The sequence below is a fragment of the Acomys minous genome, assembly GCF_964271855.1.
Source record: "Acomys minous genome assembly, chromosome: 12".
NCBI classification, from domain to species: domain Eukaryota; kingdom Metazoa; phylum Chordata; class Mammalia; order Rodentia; family Muridae; genus Acomys; species Acomys minous.
In genome coordinates, this window is record NC_140493.1 from 108,035,272 (window position 1) to 108,061,210 (window position 25,939).

At 50.8% G+C, this 25,939-nt stretch overlaps 1 protein-coding gene across 1 annotated transcript in view; it reads right to left on the bottom strand.

Annotated features, from left to right (window-relative positions):
• Window positions 1-4,273: 4,273 nt before the first annotated feature.
• Window positions 4,274-25,939, bottom strand: part of SRP68 (signal recognition particle 68) — a 30,012-nt gene continuing 8,346 nt past the window's right edge. Inside the window, exons 4-16 of the mRNA XM_084750117.1 lie at window positions 25,239-25,434; window positions 23,355-23,437; window positions 23,020-23,129; window positions 21,467-21,549; window positions 19,964-20,104; window positions 14,483-14,581; window positions 12,785-12,849; window positions 10,285-10,441; window positions 7,758-7,852; window positions 6,738-6,867; window positions 6,186-6,261; window positions 5,763-5,815; window positions 4,274-5,034 (exon numbers count right to left, since the gene is read on the bottom strand). Coding sequence (XP_084606243.1) covers window positions 4,807-5,034; window positions 5,763-5,815; window positions 6,186-6,261; window positions 6,738-6,867; window positions 7,758-7,852; window positions 10,285-10,441; window positions 12,785-12,849; window positions 14,483-14,581; window positions 19,964-20,104; window positions 21,467-21,549; window positions 23,020-23,129; window positions 23,355-23,437; window positions 25,239-25,434 — 1,516 coding nt within the window. The 3' untranslated portion in view covers window positions 4,274-4,806. The remainder of the gene's footprint in view (window positions 5,035-5,762; window positions 5,816-6,185; window positions 6,262-6,737; window positions 6,868-7,757; window positions 7,853-10,284; window positions 10,442-12,784; window positions 12,850-14,482; window positions 14,582-19,963; window positions 20,105-21,466; window positions 21,550-23,019; window positions 23,130-23,354; window positions 23,438-25,238; window positions 25,435-25,939) is intronic.

Below are 25,939 nucleotides of genomic sequence, written 5' to 3' on the forward strand. Positions count from 1 at the left end.
GGCCTGCAATATGGCACATGGCCGCTACCAGCCTTGTGGCTACTGGGCATTGGAACACGCCTAAGCCAAATTGAGATGCACTCCATGAGCAAAGCCTTTCCATGGAAAAGGAAAAAAAGATGTTTGACTTCTTCAATATTAATGGCATATTGCAATGATATTTTGAGTATATTAAGTTAAATATGATAGCCCCTCCTATATATATATATTTATTTATTTGGTTTTTCAAGACAGGGTTTCTTTGATAGTCCTGGCTGTCCTGGACTTGCTCTGTAGACCAGGCTGATCTCGAACTCACAGAGATCTGCCTGCTTCTGCCTCCCAGGTGCTGGGATTAAAGGCGTGTGCCACCATGCCCAGCTAATGGCCCCTCTCTCTCTCACACACACACCCTTTAAATTTGGCTTTTACTGCTGAGGATGAAGTCCAGTTGGTAGAGGGCCAGCCTAACATTCACGAGGCCCTAGGTCAATATTCAGCACTGTGTAAACCCCAGTGTGCTGACACTTGAATTCAAGCACTGGAAGGCAGAGGCAGGAAGAGCAGTCATGCAAGGTTGCCTCTGGCTATAAAAAACTAGGGACAGAAGAGAGGGCGCAACAGTTAAGAGCTCTGGCAGCTCTTCCTGAGGACCCAGGTTCAAGCTGTAGCACTCACAGGTTGGCTCACCGCTATCTGTGAAGTCAGTTCCCAGGGATTTGATGCTCTCTTCTGACCTAAGCTTTGCATGCGTGTTGTGCGGAGGAAAGCATGTAGGCGAAATACTCACATAGGATGGTTTGGGTTTTTTTTTTTTTCTTTTTCCCTCCTGAGACAGGATTTCTCTGTGTAGTCCTGGCTGGTCTGGACTCAAATTGTAGACCAGGCTGGCCTCAAACTCACAGTGACCTGCCTGCCTCTGCCTCCCTGAGTGCTGGGATTATAGGTGTGCGCCACCACGCCTAGCTTCACGTAGAATTTAAAATTTAAAATAAACAAATTTGTGGTTTCTAGCAAACTTGATAATACAGGTGAGGCTTGCATTCATAGCTGGTGTCGGGATTCTCTGAGATATAGGTGGATGTGTTGACCATGTTTGTTACCCCAGCACTTGTGAGTGGATCAGGAGTGGGCAAGGTCATTCTCAGGTGGCAACTTCAAAGCCAGCCTGGTCTCCACATCTATGGCACAGAGGCAGGGGACTAATGCAGAGCCTGAGGCCAAGCTACCCTGTGTACTGAGGAGTTCCCGGCCAGCCTGAGTTCCCTGTCTAAAACAGGGAAACAAACAAAAACAAAAAACCTAGTAGCCCAGCTCTGACCTAGCTGTTGAACAGGGGGCACCCTAGGTACCCACCTCCAGCCCCTGGGACATGGTTTCTGGTCCCTGTCCCTTGTCCTGCTCCCTCCTCTGTGGATCCAGAGGTTTGAAATCAGCCGAGTTCTCCAGTCCCTCGTGGTGATTGCAGTGGCAGTGTGCGCATGCTCCTAGTCTGCACCACTGCCTGAGGTGGGCAGCTCATGTGAAACCATAGGGCCGGTAGGTCTGAGGAGGGCTGAGCAGACAAGTACAGGGGGTGTTGGGCAAGTATGCCAGGGATCAAGCCTCCTCTAGCTCAGGAGTCCCTTCAGAGGGCCTTGTCGCCTGGGAGCAGATGGTGGCAATTAACTCTCTTTTCCCTGGAAGCAGGAAAGCTGCCCTCGGTTTGCATAGAATCTGCCATCTGACCCTTGGACAACGTGAATGACTTCCTTCCCTTATGCTCTTTGCCCCAGCAGGGAACAGAGGAGCCACCCACCAACAGGGCCTGGAGAGGACAGCCAGCTGGGGGAGTTAAGAGGGAGAAGCCTCCCTCTGTCAGGCACAAGCTTGAGCCCCAGGAATCCGCAGGGCTGTCTGGGGGAGCTGCCTGATAAAATGGAACGTCAGGAGGGTCTGCTTGGAGAGGAACAAAGGCGCCACAGGCCCCCTGACTGGGCGGCGCAGCGAGTGTGTGGAGGCTACATGTTGCTCCTCTTCCAGGGCCTTCTACACCAAGGGACTAGAAACAGCATTTAACAACTGCGGCCAAGCCTCCTGTCACAGCGCTCAGGAGAGTGACCCTTGAAAGTTGCCCTCTAGCAGGGCATGGTGGCATGCACGCCTTTCATCCCAGCACTCGGGAGGCAGAGGCACGCGGGTTTCTGAGAGTTCGAGGCCAGCCTGGTCTACAAAGTGAGTCCAGGACAGCCAGGGATACACAGAGAAACCCTGTTTCAGAGGTGGGGTGGGGAGTTGCCCTCTGACCTCCACATCCACACCAGAGCATGTGTGCACACCGCGCCCCCCCCCCCAGTAAGAGTAATTTAATTTACATGTCATTTTAGGGTTTTTTTTTTTTTTTTTAACCTACACGAAACTAACAATCCCTCTGGAGACTTTGCAGAGCCCTTCCTGTGTAGATGATGCAGAGGGGAAGCCGGGCACGCATACCAGACAGCTGGGTTTTGGGCCTGCCTGGGAGTAGCCCTGACCACAGCCATTTCCCAGCTCTGCAGACCCCTGGCAGCCATTGCGCAAGTGTGTCTAAGGCTAAAAGAACAGCACGTTAGATTGGTCCAGTTGGTGCTGTCAAGAGGCAGGTGGCTCCCAATTTATTCTCCCCAAGCTTTGGCGCATCGACAAATCCTACAGATAAATCTGTTTCCCATCACCCTGTGGCAACAACTGTCCTCTAAGGGATGGGGGGAAAAAAAGTCAGCAGCAGCACACGTCTTTGCTATCTTTGGGTATTTTCTTACCCTCTGAGTGGTCAGCGTTCGGGAAGAAGTGCTTCCTGCGGTCCAAGGTAGGCTGTCAGCTCACTGCTCGGTTGCTACAGCGGAAGGCCTAGCAACGTCCCATCTCGAGCAGGGGTTCTAAAAATTCACTCTTGACAGACATAAAGAAGAGCTGGGGGAAGGGACGTCCATCAGGGGAGGCCATGATGGGAAAACCACCCAGGAGTCTAAAGGCCTCCTGCACCTGCCCGCTTTCCCAGCAGAATCTTCACTGCCCGTCAGACAGGGACGCTGAAGCTGATGCGCAGCTTCTCCGAGTCCTCTCAACCCAGCCACAATACAACAGGGCCCACCCCCTGGGCCTGAGGACTGTGATGCAGGCTGCCTCAGTGTCCATTGAGTCCTGCCTGTAGGAAAGAATTAGAGAGCTCAGCCCTGAGCCCTGCCAGGTCCATTTTCTCATGTAAACACATTATGTGTGTGACCCAAATGCACTATGTCATGGTGAGCATAAGGCTGACAATGCCAGTGCTCCTCAGGGTGCTGATGAGAGATGCTGGGAGAAATATACAGCCTCAAGGAAGAGAAAGCCATTGAGCAACCTTCAAATGGAGAGCGCAGTCAGAATAGTGTGTGCTTCCATCCCTAACCATTTGGAGTGTGGCTCCCCACGAGGCTGTGCTGTAGAGGAGCCCCCCTCCCCCACAGCAGGGCCTCAGGGCAGAGACTGTGTGCAGGGAGGCTGTAAGGGCAGAGGGGGGAGGGTAGGAATAAAGGCCCCGGGCTTCAGTGACTCAGCCATAGAACACCTGGCCGGCATGTACTAGATCTGGGTTCTGTCACCACTCCCAAAAGGAGATGCCACGACCCCAGCACCCCCTCAGCCCAGCTGGGACACTGAGCAGAGCCTTCGGGACTAAGCTCGGCTGTCAAGCTGTAGCCATCCATCTTGCTGTATCTTCACAGGGGAAAAGCAAACTCTTAAATCAGAGACAAAAAAATACTCCGAGCTCCAGGACCACGTTGCTAAACAGCTCTGCGGCTCCTTGACGCCCAAGCAATTCCTGAGAGAGAACACAGTCACCCAAATGCCTCCAGGCCAGCCCAGCATGCTTCCCGTAGCCCAGTATCTGTGCTGGGATCCACCCTCAGCCCTCAGTGTGTTCTTCCGCTCTGCACCACACGGAGCTAACAGTTCAGTCCTGGTGGACCTCTGCTTTCCAGAGGCGCTGGGAGGAACTGGTGAGAGCCAGGTTTACTCTCATTGCTTTCTTGTGACATCTGTTACTGATGCCATAACAAAAACTAAGGAAAAGTGTGTCCAAAGAAAATGGCGACAGGGTAAGGAGGGAAGCGGATGAGAATGTGGTAGCATCTCAACTTACAGATGGGGACTCAGAAAACTGCCTCAACTCCCATGTGGAGCCAGCCACCACTGGCTGCCAGCAAGGCACGCACTTGCTCTTGTGGTGCCGTCAACCAATTCCCGGGAGAGCTGGTGGCGGGTGAGGGGACAGGAAAAAACAGGCACAGTCTCCATCATCTTTGCCTTTAATAGAAGATTTGGTTTCGTCATTTACGAGTATAACATAGTTAAAAATAGAGCGCTCTGCTTGTTCTTGGAGGAGGTAAGGCTGACCATAACTCTGGGTGACACTGCCCATGTTTCAGTCATTGACAAACTTCAGGGGATTCTGGACGCTCACAGCAAGGAGTTCATTTCAAATCTGTGGGACTGGGGACACATGACAAACACTCCCAAGCCCCCCAAGCCTGGTGTGGACCCCTGAACACATACTGACCAAAAGCGATCAGCCATGGCTTGCAAGGGTCAGGACAGCAGCAGTCCCCAGGAGGCACAGGGGACAGAGAGACCCCGACTCTGGGCCCAGAAGATGACAGGTTACAAAAGTAAGTCACAAACACACAAGATGTAAGGACACAGGGCTGAGGGAGCTGAGCTCCGCCTGGGCCAACGCAGACTTGGATTTAATGCCACGGAACTTGCCCGGTCCATCTCGTAATACAGAGTAAGTCAGGACCTCCCTGCCCTTGAGGAAGAGCCTGGTTAGCTCCTGAATCCAAAAATGCCCTTGATGTATCCTGTGAGGCCACTCTTGGTCTTCTGCTCCAACTTGTCCTCAAGGGGTGGGAAGGCCACGTGGTTGAGGGCCAGGTCAAAGAACAGCGGCTTGCAAGGGATGGGCTGGAATCCTGGTGGGAAGTGCACGAGGTTGGCTTGCTTGGTGACGAGGGAAGGGTCCAGGCAAAAGGTCTCAAACCGTTCGACCAGAGGCTGGAAGACACATCAAAGCGTCCATCAGAAGGCCGGAGCAGACTTCTGCTGGGCGGGCACACAGTGAGCTCATCTGTTTCTTTCAGCTGCAGTTGTGTGCGCGCAGGTTGTGAATGAAGTCTGAGGACTAATTTACACAGCATGCTCCCAAGTTCATTTTGTAAAACTATTCTTACTTCTTTTCTGCGTGTATGAATACATGTATGTGTCCTACTTGCATGCCTAGTGTCTGCGGAAGTCAGAAAGACATCAGTGGCTCCCCTACAAGTGAAGTTAGAAATGGCTCTGTGGTCGGGTGGTGGTGGCGCACGCCTTTAATCCCAGCACTCGGGAAGCAGAGGCAGGTGGATCGCTGTGAGTTCGAGGCCAGCCTGGTCTACAAAGCGAGTCCAGGACAGTCAAGGCCACCACACAGAGAAACCCTGTCTGGAAAAACCAAAAACCCAAAAAAAAAAAAAAAAAAAAAAAGGCTCTGCGCCGCACCACCTGTGGTGCCTACCTGGGTCCCCTCCTAAGCACTACACCATGTCTTCAGCCTCGTGTGTCCCAGCTCACGTCAGTTACTGACACTGGGCATAAGGCCTTCCTCCACTTCCCTGAGGGAGAGGACAACTAACCAACCATCTGGGTGGCTTGTGGGTGTCTGGGCAAGAAAAGGGAGGAAGTAAGGGCATCGAGAACCAGAGCAGAGCACTCCCTGACTCCCCAAATGCCAGAGCCGGTCTTACCGTGTTGTCTTTGACTTGGGAGGAGGCCTCTGCTTGCTGGGAGTCGTTCGCATCTGAAAATCCACAGGGATTCAGTAAGGACAGGGACGTGGCACATTCTTGCCACAATAGGCTTTTCAGCAGCGTGACAGGCATGGCTCTAAATCTCAAGTAGAGCTAGTCAGTAGGAACAGAGCGAGAGAGCCACTGTGGTCACCCCACAGCACCTGCAGAGTTTGGAAGATGCTGGGGAGAAGGGACAGTGTGACAGGGTTTTCAATTCCTTTACACAGTTCAGTCCTAGGCAATAAGGCTAGGAAATAGCAAAGCTAAGAGATTAACCCAAAACAGCGTTTTTATGGAAAAATAGTGGTGTAGGGGGTAGGAAGGGGGTAGGAAGAGTAGAGGAGTCTGGGACACAGCAAGACCAGGGCGGCGGCTCACCCAGGATGGCTGCAGCCTGCAACGAGCACTTCTCGGACCGAACTTGAGTGATGAGCTCTTGCACGTCAGGCAGGTCCTGCAGCAACAGAACGCACACTCAGCAGCAGGAAGCGGGGCAGTGAGCCACTCCGCTCAGAACCACTCTGACGCAGACACGGCTTCCTAACCTTTGCCAGGTGGTTGCAATGAGCGGCTAATCTGAGAGCAGTGCGTGAGGCTTGTTCCTCTGTAACCAGAGCAGTGGCACTGCCCGCCCTCTACCTTTGGAAAGGCTTTTGCTCTTCAGTCACGGTTGACTCTGAGCTTGCTCTGCAGCCTAGAACAGTTTCTGACTCGTGACCCTGCAGCCTCTGCAGGGCAAGGGTTACAGGTGTGCCCACCCACAGCTGGAAGAAATGGCTTTCTGTCATAGCCACGCCCTCCTTAGGCCTAGAGCAGGGTGGGTTAGAGATGATGACCCAGGATGACGGGAGAGGGGCTGCCAGCCGGGGTACGCTCACAGTCCTACCCCCCTCACTAGCGCTGGGAAACAAGGGGAGGGCAGCAGCTCACCTTCAGGCTGTTCTTAAAGGCTCCCCCATCAGAACTAACTTCATTTGCATATTTCAGCACTCTGTCATACAGGACGAGGGCTTCACTCCACTTCTTCACCAGCACATAGGACTGAGCAATGAAAAAACACCTGATGGAGAAAGAGTCATAGTATTCTAAAGCAACCGTGCCCGACACCAAGGCTGCCGTCCTTGCTGTCAGGCTTACTGTCCAATCTGGAAACGGGACTCTGGATTACTGCCTGGGAAACCCCAGCCCTAGCCCTCTGCTGCCAAACTCCCAAGTGCGCCCCAGCAGTTTCAGATGGCTCTGCAGGTCCAACACAAGCCACTGTCTTTCAGTGGCTGACTGCAGATGAGGCAGTTCCCATGGATGGTGGCAACCAGAGGGAGGCAGGAGAGGAATGCTGACTAGATGGAACACAACCCCACTCAGCACTGTCTACATGCCTGAGCCTTAATTGCCTATATACCTCTAACTGTCTCTCTTCAAAAAGCCAAAGCAAAATTCTACGGGGGCCCAACAGAACCTTGGTGTTGCCCTTGACATAACAGAAGGGAGCACATGAGCAGACACGGCCGCCTAGGGAGATGAGGGCCAAGGGAAGGTGACAGCATGCACTCTCCTCCCTTGCTGAGCAGCCACTTTCAAGTGAGCCACACCAAGACTCATCTCAGGAACTGAGACGCTCTGTTTCACCCCAGCTCACACTCCCTCAACTGGCTGCTCTAGTTTGCCAACACCTCTCCAATGCTTGGCTCTTTCACTGCTTTCACTGGGAAGGAAGAGAAGGAAACTACGGTTAACCCTAGAGTCTATCAGAAACGTAGATGAAGAACTCCAGAGACTCCTGCCTGCCATCTTTGCGGAGGATTTTCTTTAAAGGCACTGGGCAGACTGTCCTCTGCATAGCTAGGCAGCCCCAGTTAGCACAATGACCGTGTCTCCCACAGGGCAGGACGTGGCAGAGACCTTACTGCTGGGATGCAGAGCTGAGGCCTCTCATCTGAAGGACATTACCTGTAAGCTTTGAACACCAGGGTCTTGAGGCCTATTTCTTTCTGGAAGGTTCTGTCCTCTTCTAAGCCAGGAAGCTGCAGCAACTCCACGAGATTCTGTACAACAGATGCAACAAGAAAACCGTAAGGAATAAGCCCCACCTGTCCTATCACAAGGCCTTTAGGAGCAGGTGAGGGCAAAGACAAGTAGAGTCCACACTCAAAGTAACGGGAAGCCAGTGACGTGCAGCCCGGCGGCAGCTGCACCCAGTGTCCCTGCCCTGCCCATACCAAAAGCCTCTTTGTCCGTTACCACTCAATTCTTCTCTCACCAACCTTCACAGACTGGAAAACCTGCACTTCAGATTGGTCCACTCATTTGACAGTGACAGGCAGCTTGTGTGCATGTATACCTGTGCACACATGAGCACATGCACACGGAGGCCACAGGTCAACCAGGTTCTCTGCTTAATTTTTCTTTCTTTTTTGAGACAGAGTCTCTCTGTTATGTAGGTCTGGCTGTTGTGGAACTCACTACATGGACAGACCCAGCCGGCCTCGAACTAACAGATCTACCTGCCTCTGCCTTCCAAGCACTGCAATTAAGTCGTACACCATCACACCTAGTGTCAACTTTTTATTTTTTTAAAGATTTATTTATTATTTACACAGTATTCTGCTCACACATGTGCCTGCCCACCACAAGAAGGCACCAGATCTCATTACAGGTGGTTGTGAGCCACCATGTGGTTGCTGGGGATTGAACTCGGGACCTTCGGAAGAACAGATGGTGCTCTTAACCTCTGAGCCATCTCTCCAGCCCCTAGTGTCAACTTTTTAAAAAAACTTATTTATTTATTTTAGGATTAAAGTCACACACCATCATGCCCACTGTCATATCTATCTATCTATCTATCTATCTATCTATCTATCCATCCATCCATCTATGTATCTGTTGTTTTTTCCAAGACAGGGTTTCTCTGTGTAGCCTTGGCTGCCCTGGACTGGCTGGCTTTGTAGACCAGGCTGGCCTCAAACTCACAGCAATCTGCCTGCCTCTGCCTCTCTGAGTGCTGGGATTACAAACTTATGATTTATTTATTTGAATATGTGTGTATGTTTGTGTATATCACCTGTGCAGGTGTCCAGAGAGACCAGAAGAGGGCATCAGAGACTCAGGAGCTGGAGTTACAGGTGACTGTGAGCCATGTGAGTTGAGTTCTGGGAAGGATGCAGGTCTACATAGCCCAGTCTGGCCCGGAACTCAAGAGATCCACCTGCCTCTGCCTCAGGAGTGCTGGGATTAAGGGTGTGTACCACTGTGCTTAGCAGTATCCTTAGCACTGCTGTTCTTTTATAGAGTACTTTTATTTTTATTTAAGTGTATCTCTGTGTGTGTCTGTGTGTGCCCATGTGTGTAGATGCCCACGGAGGCCACAGGTGGGTGTTGGACTCCCTGGAGTGATATGCAGTGTGAGCCACCCCACAGTGATGCTGGGAACCCAACTCCTGTGCCCTGCAAGAAGTGATAATGTTCTTGCGGGCGTGGTGGCGCACACCTTTAATCCCAGCACTCGGGAGGCAGAGGCAGGCGGATCGCTGTGAGTTCGAGGCCAGCCTGGTCTACAAAGTGAGTCCAGGACAGCCAAGGCTACACAGAGAAACCCTGTCTCGAAAAACCCAAAAAAAAAAAAAGTGATAATGTTCTTAATCACGGAGTCATTTCCCCAGCTCATAGCAAGGACTCTTTTTTTTTTTTTTTTTGCCTTTCGAGACAGGGTTTCTCTGTGTAGCCTTGACTGCCCTGGACTCAATTTGTAGACCAGGCTGGCCTTGAACTCACAACGATCCGCCTGCCTCTGCCTCCCGAGTGCTGGGATTAAAGGCGTGCGCCACCACGCCCAGCTATAGCAAGCACTCTTTAACTGCTGAGCAGTCCTTTAACCCCACCTCTCTCGCCCTCCTGGCTAGACCAGCTGGCCATTGAGCCCCAGGGTCTCCGGTCTTTACCTAGTGCTGGGCTCACAGGTGCTCACTGCTCGGCCAGGCTTCTCACATGGACTCTGAGTGAGCATCCACAGTAAGGTCTTGCAGCAAGTCCTCTCCTGAGCCACTTCCCCAGCCTATGGTCTCTGCTTTTCTGGAGATGATTGAGCCCAGGCTGACCTGAACGCAGTACATAGCTCGCTCGGGCATCCCAAGTGTTAGGATCACAGGTGTGACTCACCACGCTTGGCTTATGTGTAGCAAGCTTACTAAGAGACCAACCCCAGCAGGCTGACACAGTGTGATCTCAGGTTTGTGGATGCCCTAGTACCTGTAGAGTGTCTTACACAGCACAGCGGAAGTACTCAGTGACTACCTGAGGGCACAAGTATCTACACCTTAAAATGTCTGAACTTTGGAGTAGGAGGCTTCGGGATTCCTCCATGCCTTTTCTTCGTCTTCCACTGGCTACAGTCACTCCAGGCTCTCGACAGCCATTCACTATCCAAATCATTGTGTTCAACCCAGCAGAGGGCAGGCTGCCTTCCCGTCCCATAGGTTACCTGCAGAATGATGTCATAGAGCCGGATCAGGTCCTGAGGCCTGGGAGAGCGCTTGCTGTCATCGTCCGGCTGCTGCTGCAGCAGAGCCCGGTGCAGGCCTTTGGCCATGTTCTCGTTCCGCCTGATGGCTGTGGACAGCTTGATGTAGGTCAGGTAGCTGCAATGTACCACATGCCAGCTCAGGTTACACTCAAGGAGGCTCACGCTCCGGGAAGAGGACTAGACTGACTGGGACTGACTGAGGGGCGGGGAGGTTGGAGGATCACACAGCAGGGCTACCTGGCCCTGAATAGAGCTCCAGCTTCAGAGGACATTGTCAGCCCTCAGAAAGCAGCAGCCAGCTTCTGGGGGAGGAGCAGTCGGCTGCCAGGCTCATGCACAGGGCAGTGTGCTGTCACCACGTGGCCCCACTCAACACTAGGAGAGGCCACACATGGATGAGAAGTGAGAAAGCACAGGGGGCACACAGCCCAGTGGAGCATGTGCAAAGCAGGGGAGACTCTAGCTACATTAGGTATGAAAGTGTCCAAGTCCTTTTGAACGATAGAAGTATGCAAAGAATGTTAACATAACTGAAAAGTTAATTTTGAGAAACAGGTGAGAAGGTTATGAGAATTTCCTAAAAGTAGCTATTATACACAAGCAGATACAGGTTTACAGAATTTCAGGAAAACACAAAAGCTACCTAGTTCCTGACTCCTCATTTTTGCCCCAAAGCTCACACGTGGAGAGCTTAGGAGAGGGGAAACCCCCACTCTAACCAGCCACCTCTGAAGTGGGAAGGTGACCTCAGAGCAAAGGCTTCAGGGTCCCTGCTCCAGGTCAGGAGGTGAACTCAGCCGTGAAGTCTAGGGCTCTAAACCACGCAGGCTCAGCTGCCGAGCTCTCCAGGAGCCTCTTTCCCCTCAGGATGACTAAACACATAACATCCATGGGTGAACCCTGCTCAATATGCCAAGGGCCTGAGTCATCTGACAGTCAGTTTGACATTCACAAATACCAAGCACCCAAGAACGGAGCTCAAGTGTGACAAGAGAGGAATGTGTGTGTGAGAGAGAGAGGGGGTGGGGGGAGGGAAACAGACAGACAGACAGACAGACAAAGCACACGTGTGTGTGTGTGTGTGTGTGTGTGTGTGTGTGTGTGTGTGTGTGTGTTGGCGGCGGCTGGGGGACTAAAGTGCCCTGCCACTGTGGCACACCCGCCCATGGCTCAGTATTTATGAGAATCATCCATTACTTTCAACAAACAAAAACTGAAAACAGGGGCAGGAAGAGCTGAAGACAGAGGAACATTTCACTATGTAAGTTATAAGAAGTGGGCAAACAAACAGAAAGAAAGAAAAATGAAACTGATAAGGGGATTTTATTTTATTTATTTATTTTTGGTTTTTTGAGACAAGGTTTCTTTGTGTAGCCCCAGCTGTCCTGGACTCGCTTTGTAGAGCAGGCTGTCCTCGAACTCACAGCAACCCACCTGCCTCTGCTTCCTGAGCGATGGGATTAAAGGCGGATTCCTGATAAGGGGATTTTAAACAAGTACAGGAAAGAGCACAGAGGGCCAACATGTCATCTCAGGCCTGCAATCCCAGAACTTAGTGGACTGAGACAGAAGGACTGCTATGAGTTAGAGGCAAGGCCAGGCTGCGTAGAAGTCCCAGGCCAGGCTAGGTTACATGTTAAGACTCTGACTCTAAAACTAAGTAAATCAAGAGTAGAAGAAAAGCAGCGAGCAGCAGCGAGCATGGTGAGCAGGGCAGACGGGTGGTGGCCGTGAGTGCACTGGAGGGAGCCAGGCAGACCCTGGCCTCACACACAGTCACAGGTGGAATCATTACGTGCGAACGTGACATAAAGTACAGTGCTTGGAGAGGGGAGGGGGTGAGCTCTAGGTCACAGCGGCTCCAAAGTCACTGGCTGAAGCTGGGTGTGGTGGTTCATGTCTGAAATTCCACCATGCTGAAGACTGAGGCAGGAGAATTCCCAAGAGTTTGAGGCCAACCTAAGTTATCAGTGAGATCCTGCATACACACAAAAAACAACAACAAATGCAAAGGCTGGAGTGATGGTCGAGCTGGTGAGAGAAGGACCAGCTAGTGAAGGTCCACGCTACACTGGCCTGGACACTCCGTATGGGATGCCAGAATCAGGTGGATTTCTATGAATTTAAAGCTAGCTAGCCTGGTCTACACAGTAAATTCTAGGATAGCCAGGGCTATGAAAAGAGCCTGTCTCAAGCAAACAGGAAGACAGGGGGATCAAGAGACAGACTGGCAGCTAAGAGCACTGGCTGCTCTTGCAGAGGACTGGGGTGTGGTTCCCAGCACGCACACCGTAGCCCACAGCCATCTGTAACCCTAGCTCCAGGGGACCCAATGTCCTCCTCCGGCCTCCATGGGCACATGGGATGCACAGACATACACGCAGGCACCCACACACATACAATACAACTTAGAAACTTAAACGTATATAAACACACACACGAGTAAGTGAGCCCTCACCTGTGCAGGTACTGGAGGTTAGATACCTTCCCCGACTCTCCATCAAGGGTATAATCTCTCTGTTTCTGAAAAGGGAAAAAGGCACAGAGTAGGTCGGACCTTGGCTCTCGGGACCCTTCAACTACTGTGCTCTATAAAGTTCTCTGCCCAGAGCCACAAATTCTCCCAGCTGTCATGCCCTCAGAAGCCAGCACCTATTAACACCACAGAATGACAATGACACCCAGAACCTGGCTGGGTGACAGAATGCTGGGCCACACCCTTCTGTTGAAGCAGCAGTTGAGGCTTCCTGTCCTCTGCTCCCTGTGTCTTACCCCCAAACACTACAATCACGGTCCCGCCAGCTGTGGAGACATGAACCTGCAGTCCTGGCTATTCATGAGACTGAGAAAGGAAGAGCCTAGGTCTGATTATAGCCTGGGAAACTTAATGAGATCTTCGCTCAAACTATTTTTTAAAAACCCGCAAGACTTGCCCAGCATGCATAGGGCCCTGGGTTCAACGAGTAGAACTATGAAACAGAAAAAGCAGCCAGATCACAGTCCAGGGTCTACTTTAGACCCACAGTCTACTATCCCTGGTGTACCCTGTGCTGTCGCACCCGAGCGAGGCTGAGGACCAGCCCCCTAAGCCACCTACATCCTTGTCCTCTGCCATCCAAGGAGACACTACTGTGTGTGATGGAAGAGACCGCAGCTATGAATACGTCAGTCTTTTCTTTTTCTTTTTTGATTTCTTGAGACAGGGTTTCTCTGTGTAGCCTTGGCTGTCCTGGACTCACTCTGTAGACCAGGCTGGCCTCAAACTCACATCGAACCACGTTCCTCTGCCTCATGAGTGCTGGGATAAAAGGCATGCGCCACCGTGCTCGGTTTACTTAAGTGTTTCCAATTACCAAATTGGTGGTCCTCCTGCCTCAGTCTTCAGAATGTAAGTCACAGGTGTGCACCACCTCACCTTTATAGCCATTTCTGCGTAAGCTAAAATGCCATTTAAGAACAGGTGGAAACAGTTATGGCTACCAACCTCTGCAAGCCCAGCTATCCACAGGCTGAGGCAGGGACATGAAGTGCAGTCCATCTTGGGCTACACAGTTAGATTCTGCCTCAACAAACACCAACAGGTGGAGTCATCACAAGGGAGAGACTAGGGTGTGGTGACATAGAAGGTATAAAATGGTTCTTTTGTCTTCAGTCCAGATGCCGGAAAGGATCACAGTAATGACACCATTAGAAAAGGGGAGTCTCCCCATTACCCCCAAAAAGGGCTGGAGAGATGGTTCAGCGGTTAGGAACACTGACTACTCTTCCAGAGGTCATGAGTTCAACCCCCAGCAACCACATGGTGGCTCACAGCCATCTATAATGTAATCTGATGCCCTCTCCTGGACTACAGGTGTACATGCAGCCAGAGTGCTGTACACATAATAACAAATAAATCTTTAAGAAAAAAGAAAAAAAGAAAAGAAAAGGGGACCCCAGGCACCAGGAGCGCTCCTGGAGACAAGAGGCTGCGGCCCCGGGATGACTATGAAGAAGCCATGAGAATGAGCTGTGAACTGATGGAGCCCAGGCCTCTGCTGTTTGTAAGTTCTCACTTCTACAAACACCCCATGGCCAAGTGATGCACAGTGACCCTAGGACCACCCCTGAGGAAAGGACAGACTGGGGAGGACCCAGAACAAGGCAGGTGTCTGACCTGGTCAGGCTTGAGCTCTTCCCTTACGGCCTGCAGGGCGTCTCGGCACTCACTGAGCATGGATTCGAACAGCCGCTCCTTCGTTTCTTCACTTTCAGCCTAGACGGTGGCAAACGGAGCAGAAGACGGTTTTGAGCAAACCAGAGGAGGGCAGAGTAGTAACTGATCCTCCCACCACACCTGCCCCAGGAGATCACTTAAAAGTAATTTTAAGGGGTGGAGGGATAGCTCAGCAGTTAAGAGCACTGACTGCTCTTTCAGAGGACCCAGGTTCAAATCCCAGCACCCACATGGTAGCTCACAACTGTCTGTAACTCCAAGATCTGACCCTCTCACATAGACATACATGCAGGCAAAGTACCAATGCACAGAAAATAAATAAATAAATAAAGTTATATATGTGCTTGTCTGTACATATGCATGAATACAGGTGCTCATGAAGGCCAAAAGAGGGTGTCAGATTCCCTGGAGCTTGAGTTGTGAGCCACCCAACACATGTGCTATGAACTGAAGCAGGTCCTCTGAGAGCGCAGGAGCCCTCGTGGCCTCTCCTACACGTCACTGTGCTGTGATGCTCTTACCCACTTTCATACTGCCGTGGGGACTGTACTGAAAGCTATGCTGTGATGCTCTTACCCACTTTCATACTGCCGTGGGGACTGTACTGAAAGCATGACACACTGAGATCAGGCCTGGTTGCAGGCCCTGGCGCTGAGTATCTCCCCATCAGACTACTTACCTTTGCTAAGGCCTGTCACCTAGCGCCCCTGGAGAAGCCTATAGAGCCCCTCAGGATGCTGCTCCTCACACTGAACAACAACCAAAGTTTCTTCCCTTTTCTCTTGTCCACCTGTTGCATGGCAGCAGAACTGTCCCTCCCTAATGAGAACACCCCACCTCCGGCCTCAGAGACCAGCAGATACACAGTTCCACAGGGTTCACTCATCAGGCCACACAGAGAGCAGTGGGCGAGGGCTACAGCAGGAACCCGGTGACCTTAGAGCCACCGCACTGCAAGGTCTGCTCCCAGTAGGGGTGGTGGCTCCTCCAAGCCTGAGCAGACAGTTTCCTCCCTTTGCCTTTCCCCAGGGCCCCTGCTGTAAGGGCAGAACTGCACACAGCTGGTTGGGGGTCAGTGAGGAAATGTGAACAGTCAACACGCCCAGCCATGACAACCCCCCGAGACGGCTCGGAGTGTGTCTGCAAACCTTCATAAAGGACAGCCAAGCTGCAGTTCCTGACTTCTTTTAGAATCGAGCAAGAAACAGACGTTACTAATCAATATCCAACCAGAAAGATACTTCTCCTAAGTATCTGGCTAGATTGTCTCCTCTAGACATTCTGTGACCAATGTCATAGGTGGCCAATTCTGAGAACAACTTTTGGGTTGAGATAGTTGACAAGAATGAGGGTACAGAACTAGGTGTCACCCTCTGCTACACAACTCAGATAAATGACAATATCATTCATTAACTGAATGCCTGCAACACCATGTTATCCGCTCTAAAGAATCTGAGTGAGCTGGGGAGCCACAGAAGGCAGAAGGCTGATGGACCTGTGCCACTGGCAGACCCACTGAAATGAAAACAGCAGCATTCCAGAGTTCTGTTTGACTTTCCACAGAGCTAACAGCCGACCTGAAAACATCAACATTTAACTGGCCTCCAAGGAAGCCCAGACGCCCACTCAGAACACCCACCCCTGTAAGAGGCAAAGGAGCTCAGGGAAAACTTTCTGAAGAACACTTGTGGTTTTCCCACATTTTATAGTACAAGGAAATCTCTGTAAATTGTGCAATCTAAACCAAACAGACCCTACACTTAGAGGTCACCTGGCGTTCCTGTCTCTCACTATCTTGAGAACAAATGAGGGCCATGGCCTCCTGTACTTTGAGGGCAGCAAGGCTTCATCAGCTCACCTCTACAGCAGAGCAGGGGCTGCCGGCCAACAGACATGCGGGAGGGGCATGCGCTCTCACGACTCTCTGCAATGCAGCCAGCACGCGTAGCTGCGGGGACTAAATATCTGTGGCAACTGAAATAGAACAACACAAACGCAGCACCGTGCTGCCTGCTGCAACTCCAGGGAAGGCTCCTCACAGCCACACAGTCAAACTGACCAGGTTCTCACAGCGGGGTCACGGGTAACTGTGACAGCTGAGCAAGATACATGAGCACCATGGCACCACTTAGGGACCCAAACAGACTCCACAGAAGGTCCGCCCGAGGGCCCACAGCATGCCTCGCAGGTGGGTGGGGTGCAGCTGTGTGGCGATGGGTAATAAATAGTAGGAAATGTTAAACCTGGACACTAAGCCGCTTCACGCCTTCCCCGGCGGTCGACAGCCTTCCATGGCCCTTCACGCGCTAGGCCCCAATGAGGGCTTTACGACAACATCCCACGGCAATGAAGGACAAGACTCAGCGGCTGTTTTCCACGTGCCACCCACACTTGCCAGTGACTCAGAGCCCACCAGTATCTGAGAACGTGCTGTGACTGCTCCTGCGCAGGGCAGTGCCTCCAAACAGGAAGTCTTTATGTATTCACTGCTCACATTTACTCCAGGACCTGTATCTGATGCCAAGATGCCTCTCGAGAGGAGACACACCTTTCAACATGCACAGGCAGGACTCCTCTCCCATATCCCAGCCCTCCACATCTGCTACCAGGTCAGCAGGGATGTGTTCTCAACACAAACGGCAAACTCCCTGCATAGAAACCCGTGGCCTGGCCGGGCCCCGTTCCCAGGTGTGCCTACGGCACGGCCTCCGGGGCCTGGGAATGAGCTACTCACTAGTCTCGTGCCATCAGCAATCTTAGATCTGTCTTATGACACGCCGAACGTTCAGGGCGCACTCGATCTGCCAGTGTGCAGACAGTCGGGCACAGTGTCTCCTGCTATTAAAGAGACTCCTGGGTTGTTTTCACTTGTTGGTAGAAATTGTTGGGAGACAGTGGTGTGTGACTAAAAGACACAGGGCAAGCCTGGCCACATTCCCCACCACACCCACAGGAGAGACGTGGGGACAGGAACCCAGCCTCACCCAGCCCTGAGAGAGAGGTCCAGAGGAAACACAAGGAAATATGGTAAGAAAAGGTTGGGTTTTGTTGGTTTTTTTTTTTAATTGCATATAAGTGCTTTATCTGCAGAAGAGGTCATCAGATTACATTATAAATGGTTGTGAGCCACCATGTGGTTGCTGGGAATTGAACTCAGGAACTCTGGAAGAGCAGGCGGCGCTATTAACCACTGAGCCATCTCTCCAGGCCCTTTTGTTGGTTTTTTTGTTCATACTTTTTTTTTTTTTAAGTTAAGGTAAATGTTCTCCATGCTACTCAGACATCAGAAAGGCAGAGCTAGCTCACCAGGGACAGGGACAGCCCTCAACCGAGTTCAACCACTGGGACCCGAGTGCGGGAAGGAGGACGCGGACTCCTCAGGTTGTCCTCTGGCACCACCTGTGTGCTGTGCCATGCACGTCTCCCTCATCCCCACAGAAAGAACATGTAAGACGTAATAATAAATAAATGAAATGAAAACAGGCTGGTTGCTTTTTTTTTTTCTTCCAGAATTGAAGGAGGTAAAAATGAACAAGCTGGTATTAAAGGCCAGAGTCTCACTGTGTAGCCCTGGATGGCCTTGGACTCACAAAAAAATGTCCGCTTCTGCCTCCCAAGTAGTAGGGTGAGAGGGTGCTTGCCGCCAAGCCTGGAGACCTGAGTTCAGTCGCTAGGAAGCACACTGTGGAAGGAGGAAACGGACTCCCTTTACGTTGTCCTCTGACTTCCACATGCATACATGTGACTGCACACACGGTTAAAAAAAAAAAAAATATATATATATCAAAAATTTAGTAGATATAGTGTTGTTAGCTTAAGGAATCTATTCTCAATAGAAATTAAAAACATGAAAGGCCTTTAATACCAGCACCTGGGAGGCAGAGACAGGCAGATTAGATCTCTGTGAATTCAAGGCCAGCTTTGTCTACAGAGCAAGTTCCAGGACAGCCAGGTATAACGCAGACAGATTTCTGTGAATTTGAGACCAGCCTGGTCTGTCCTACTTAGAAAGTTCCAGGCTTCAGAATGAAAAGTATTTCAAACAAAACAAAGCATGGGAAAGGGCTGAGGTGTCGCTCCATGGCAGAGCAGCTGTCTAGCATGCTTCAGGGTCTGGATCTGATCTCAGTCCTGTACAACCAGAACCAACCAAACAATAAAGCCACTTCACGTAGCAAAGCTATGAGCCATGTGCAAGGCAGGTCTGATAACAGCGATAGGGGGCCACCGGCTACTGTGTGTGCCATGAGACGGATAGGGAATAAAATGCCGATGCTAGGAACACACACTTAAACTAACGACCGGGTGAGGTCACATGGTTGACTGGATTTTCTTTTTAATTTACTCAAGTTTAGAATGTGGCCACTTTATCTTTTTCCTTCCCAGTATCATCAAAACTTTGGTCAATCTTGGACGCCTTTTTCTTCCTGGTGCTCAGGGTGGAGCTGAGGTCTCCAGTGACTGGCGAGCTGCGCCCCAGCCCTGGACAGCTTTAGGCCTGTCTGTCCAGATGTCAGCCCTTAGTCACAAGAACCCAAGCATGTATCTATGTGTGTACCCACTCACAAAATAAATAAATGCAAGACAAAAAAACCTAAGAGAGTTAGTTCTTCAGCCTTGTAGTTTAGGAAAAATGAGCCTTGTGGCGCTGTGTGTTGCTCAGCTTTAAGGAAAGGAGAGGAGAGCGGCAGAACAATGCGCTCAGCTAAACTGCTGTCCCCGACCCACAGCAGCCCCTGTGGACAGTGGCTGCAAAGTGTGGCCGCTACCACACCCTCATCAACACAGGCTGCAGCAGACAACCTTGGGGTGCACCACTACCTGCCAGGCATCAGACACTCTTGCCCTGAGAGGCCACAGCACCTCAGCTCCTGTGGGGGAGCTCTAAGGGGCCGTCACTGCCGCCTCAGGGGTACCGCTGGAGCTCTATCACTGGGGCGCCATCCGGTTGTTCACAGCCACAAGCAGGTAGTTATGCCAGTGAGTGGCTTCAAGTACAGCTCTGCACTGTTATTACACGCACAGCACACACAGAACAAGAGATTCTGGTCCATCCAGGGGCTCCTGAATGGCCAGGGTGAGACGGAGCCCTGAGGCGAAGAGGCGAGGGCATCGGGTCACACTCCAGGAGCCTAACAGCTGCTGCACCACCTGCTGGCCTGAGTGTGGCCCTCTGCTAAGCCAACCTCTTAAAGCTCCTTTTCCCCACAACTGTGACTGTAAATAGACTCAATAAATGTAATTCCCTGATTTTTGGCTCCAAAACAATTATATAAAAAAACTCTACATTTACCAACTCCCAAACAGCTTTAAGATAATTTCTATTTTGGCGAGACAAACACCTGAGTAGCACTACATCTTGAGCTCTAGATGACTCTCGGATACACACGGACGCCAGCACCTTGGGTCCACCCTCCTCACCTGGACAATAGCAGCTTCATTGTCGGCCAAGCCCAGCAAGAAGATCCTCACTTTGTGGATCTTCACTGGCACGGTCCTCCCTCTCCACTCCACTTCACTCATGGTAGCTGCCTGCTTGGCTCGGGTCTGAGTGATCAAGGCCTACAAAGCAGTTTTCAGAGTGTGAAGCTCTCAGAGTGGCCTGTGACGGGTGGGCAGAGCGCGCCCGTCAGCTGTCTCTCCACCCACACAGCACACCACACAGCACACAGAATTTCTACTTGTTTCACATTTTCCCTGGAATCATGAATTTTAGTTGAGGGAAAGTCAAAATTCTTCCCCCTATTTTTTACATTTCTCACTTTTTTTTTTCTTTTTTTTTTTCCCTTACTTTTTCTATGAATCTATTACTTGCTCTGGGAGAGAAAAAAAGATTGCCAGGTTTAATGGCTCTTTTTTCCTCCCAAGACAGGGTTTCTCTGTGTAGCCTTGGCTGTCCTGGACTCACTTTGTAGACCAGGCTGGCCTCGAACTCACAGCGATTCACTCGCCTCTGCCTCCAGAGTGCTGGGATTACAGGCATGTGCCACCACGCCCCTACCCCACTGGTATAATGTCCAGGCATGGTGATGCACACCCTAACCCAGCACTTGGGAGGCAGAGGCAGATGGATTTCTATGAGTTCAAGGCCAACCTGGTCTATAGATGGTGATCCAGACCAGGCAGGGGATACATAGTAAGATTATAAATCAAGTATAGTGACATATGCTTTTGTTCCTGGCACTCAGCTGGGAAAGCTAGACAGATCTCTGTGATTTCTAAGCCAGCCAGAACTATAAAAAAATAGTAGACATATAATATATTGATAGTAAGCATACATATAAATTAAGTATTTAAATATTTAGGGAACAGGCTGGGCAGTGGTGGTGCACACGTTTAATCCCAGCACTCGGGAGGCAGAGGCAGGTGGATCTCTGTGAGTTCAAGGCCAGCCTGGTCTACAAAGTGAGTCCAGGACAGTCAAGGCTACACAGAGAAAACCCTGTCTCAAAAAACTAAGCCCGGGCTGGAGAGATGGCTCAGCAGTTAAGAGCACTGATCCCTCTTCCAGAGGTCATGAGTTCAATTCCCAGCAACCACATGGTGGCTCACAAACATCTATAATGTGATCTGATGCCCTCCTCTGACCTGTGGACATACATGCAGGCAGAGCACAAATAAGTAGATTAAAAAAAAAAAAACAAATAAATAAATATTTAGGGAACAGTTTCTTTTTTTTTGCCAACAGTTTCTTAATGTAGGTACATATATTAACAGTAAATATCCCCGGGGACTGAATGAATTATGTTTAGGCTTCTTTTTTCTCAAGAAAGGGTTTCTCTGTGTAGCCCTGGCTGTCCTGGCACTCAGAGATCCTTCTGCCTCTGCCTTCCAAGTTCTGGGATTACAGGCATGCACCACTAACACCCGGCATGTCTAGACTTTTTCAAATCCCCTTTCATAAACATGTATGTCTTAGATTACCTCCAGTTTTTCAGCAAGGAGGCCCTCTGTGCCCCCAGATCTCAGTCTCATCTGCATGAGTTCATTGATAGCTGACTGGTCCCCTGAGAGAGAGACAGAGAGAGAAGGGAATCTTTAAGGGTTTTTTGTTTTCTCTTGATAACCACTCAATTTAATTCAGACCAATAGTCACTTCTCCTCTAGTGAAGCAGACCACACCACAGCAGGCAGGAAGCAGACTACACCGCAGCAGGCAGGAAGCAGACCACATTACAGTGGGCAGGAAGCAGACCACACCACAGCAGGCAGGAAGCAGACCACACTGCAGCAGGCAGGAAGCAGACCACACTGCAGTGGGCAGAAAGCAGACCACATCGCAGCGGGCAGGAAGCAGACCACACTGCAGTGGACAGGAAGCAGACCACACTGCAGGGGGCAGGAAGCAGACCACACTGCAGGGGGCAGGAAACAGACCACACCACAGGGGGCAGGAAGCAGACCACACTGCAGCAGGCAGGAAGCAGACCACACCACAGGGGGCAGGAAGCAGACCACACTGCAGTGGGCAGGAAGCAGAGCACACTGCAGTGGGCCCTCAACACCATCTGCTCTGAAGATGAGTATTTTCAAAATGAACCCGACTGGAGCCTTGCAAACAGTGGAAACAGTGGTGGCTGCATGTCATATAACTGGTGTAAATTCTCACGAGCTCCATGCCAAGCTGAGTCCTAAGAGTAATTATGGCCTGTGAAAAATCATGGTATGCTAATGTGGGCTCAACTGTGCAACAGCACTTCCCTGGTGGGGCTGGGAATGGCTCAGTGGTTAGCGTGTCTGCTGCGTTTAGAGAGCGCCTGGGTTCAGCTCCCAGCACAGCATTTTCAGGTCACAGGGACCATGAGAACGCTGATCTTTCACTTCGTCTCACTGCTGAACTGAAGCTCCTCCCAGCAGTCACAGACGACACTGGTTGCAAACTCTTAATTGTTCTTGGGGGTAGAGAAGACAAAGGGACACCAGCAAAACCAAAGAGCCACCGTCTGGAGATCTTTCTTTTTTCTGATTTTTGGAGACAGGGCTTCTCTGTGTAGCCTTGGCTGTCCTAGACTCACTTTGTAGACCAGGCTGGCCTCCAAGTGCTGGGATTAAAAGCGTGCGCCACCACACCGGCAGTCTGTAAATTAGAGCAGGGCTGTCAGACAAGCACTGTCTCGTGTGTGTGTGTGTGTGTGTGCGCGCGCGCGCGCGTGTGTGTGTGTACACATACATGTACACATGCATGCATCTGTGTGTATGTGGGTTTGTGTGCCACACTGCACATCAGACAGCTGTACTTTTTACGATCATCAAAACTGAGGCCTAATCAGGTGTGGTGGTGCTGGCCTTTAATCCCAGCCAGTGGGAGGCAGAGGCAGTTGGGTATCTCTAAGTGTAAGGCCAGCCTGGTCTACATAGTGAGTTCCAAACAGTAAAACAAATACCCTCAGGCCACAGTGGATGTTAAAAGACAGGGAAAGTCACATGTGCCTCCCAGCAAGCCAAGTCAGACGAGGGGCCGTGATGCGCCTGCTCACCAATGTTATATGCGCAGTAGCGGATATTCGGGGAGATCTCCTCTACGCGCTGGTTGTACAGCACAGCCTGCTCCTCTGTGAAAGCACTGGCAAGCTTCTCATAGATAGTTCTGTAAGCAAAGAAATGTCAGACATTATGGCAGCCATGTTTTAAAAAAACAAACTCACACGGACCACACGGCCAAAATCAAAACACAGCATTCTGAAGGTGGTACATTCTAGGGATGAAAGAGGACAAAGGAACTGCCCTGACTCCCAGGACAACAGTTGTAGGGTTTTGCAGTCTAAGTGGCTGTAACTGAAGCCAGTCATCGCGTCTGGCCTGCAGGACTTACTTGCATTTGTTAAAAGCCTCAATGGCGGCTTTCCATTCTTGATGTTCAAAGCGCAACATTCCTGAGAGGTAAGCTGTGTAGGCCTGCAGGAGGACAGAAAGAACGGATAACGAGGACTCTTCAGAAGTGCTTTTGTGTGCTATGGGGGGAACCAGGGCTCTGTACACACTAGTCAGGCACGCTACCACAAACAGCTGCTTCAGCACAAACCACTAATGTTCTAGCCCATGGCTTCCAACACCCGCATGGTGGCTGACTCTCTCCCGCCCTCCCTCCCTCTCTCTCTCTCTTTTGGAGACAGGGTCTCACTCTGCAGCTCTGGTTGGCCTGGAAGCCACTACGAAGACCAGAGAGAACTTCAAAACTTCAAAAACCAAGGCACAGCTCAGGGCAAAGGACCTTATTCTTTTTGTTGTTGTTGTTTTGTTTTGTTTTTTGGTTTTTTCGAGACAGGGTTTCTCTGTGTAGCCTTGGCTGTCCTGGACTCACTTTGTAGACCAGGCTGGCCTCAAACTCACAGCGATCCACCTGCCTCTGCCTCCCGAGTGCTGGGATTGCAGGCGTGCGCCACCACGCCCGGCTTAAGGACCTTATTCCGAACGGCATCTACATCTGGTCACTTCATTTCACTTAATAACCAGTTCTAGACTGTTCCATAAGCATCAGAGGTTCAACACTGAGCCTTTGAGACGCTCAGCAGACAAAAGTGTTTCTGTGAAAGCCTCAATGTGATCCCTGGAACCCAAAGCCCAAGGTGTTTTTCCTTTTCCTTACTTCCACAAATGTGTCACTGCACATGCGGGTGCATACACACACACACACACACACAAATTTTGTTGTTGCTGTTAACATTGGGTATCTATGCCAGGCATGACACTGTACACTTTAAAATCCTAGAGCACTCAGAGAGTGAGGCAGGAGTGTGAATGTGATGCCAACCAGGATGAAAAACCTTGCATTTTCCCACTCCCTGAAGAAAAATAGCCAAGCACATGATTGTAATCTCAGTACTTATTCAGGCTTGTCTATAAAGTTAAGTCCAAGTTACGTAAGGCCTTGTTTTAAAAACAAAACGCCTTTAATCCCAGCATTCGGGAGGCAGAGGCAGGCGGATGGCTGTGAGTCCGAGGCCAGTGTGGTCTACAAAGTGAGTCTAGGACAGCCATGACTACACAGAGAAACCCTATTTTGAAAAACAAAAAACAAACAAACACACAAAACAAAAGCAGTGCTGGAGGAACGGTTCAGTGGCTAAGAGCACTGGCTGCTCTTCCAGAGGACCCAGGGCCAATTCCCAGCACCCACATGGCTGTTCACAACTGTCTGTAACTCAGTAGCAACATTTTTTTCTGGCCTCCATGGGCACCAACCACAGATGTTGTGCACATACATACATGCAAGTAAAACATCCACACAAAATATTTTTTAAAACCTAAACCAATGCCGGGTGTGGTGGCGCACGCCTTTAATCCCAGCACTCAGGGGGCAGAGGCAGGCAGATCGCTGTGAGTTCGAGGCCAGCCTGGTCTACAAAGTGAGTCCAGGACAGCCAAGGCTACACAGAGAAACGCTGTCTAGAAAAACAAACAAACAAAAAAGATAAAAAATAAAATTTTCTACCTATGCACTAAAAGAAGCCTGAAGCCTGATTTTAATCAAGCAATTAGAGCTAATTATTTTTAAAAAAAACCAGGAGACTGAAAAATAAGAGAGACTAACTCATCCTTTGAAAGGAAGATCTGAGCTGCAGCCCAGTGGTCGAGCCTGTGTCCGGCCACGGAACCTGCAGTATAATGTAAGAAGCTGCTCTGTCTCGCTGTGGCCCTTTTTAAGTCACGTGTCTAATCTCCACAATAAAGTAAAACTGGGTGTTAAGACAGTGACCTGAGCCTCTAGCTTGGTCTTGGCGTCCACGCGGTTGCTCTCACACAAGCGTTCCAGTTCCTCAGCATGCTTCACAGCTTTGCGAAGGCGAGACAGCAAGTGGAACCGTTTTCGGGGCTCAGTGTTGGCTTCCTGTTTGAGCTGCATGGCATAGCTCCAGGCTCTCTCTGCGTCCATCAGAACCAGCAGCAAGTACCTACAACAGAGAGCGGGGAGAGTGAACCAGAGAGGCCAGGAGACCGCGCTAGCGCATGCCTCTCCTCCCATCTGCCCCTCTCTCAGGAGTCCTCACAGAACAAGCCCCAAGTCAGCATCTCTGGTACCACGAGGCTCCACCTCACATCGCTAGTCACTAATGGATACATCTCACTGAGAAGTCTCTACCCCCTCAGCCGGGTGGTGGTGGCGCACGCCTTTAATCCCAGCACTCGGGAGGCAGAGACAGGAGGATTGCTGTGAGTTCGAGGCCAGCCTGGTCTACAAAGTAAGTCCAGGATGGCCAAGGCTACACAGAGAACCCCTGTCTCGAAAAACCAAAAACCAAAAAAACCAAACAAAGTCTCTACCCCCTCAAATTAGGCCGGCCTAGCACAGGACCAGTCAGTAATCAAGGGCTTAAGTGAGGCAGGAGAATGACAGGGTCCAGGAAAGACTGGGCTACAAAGTGAGGCCCTGTTTCAAAGCAAGCAAGCAAGCAAATC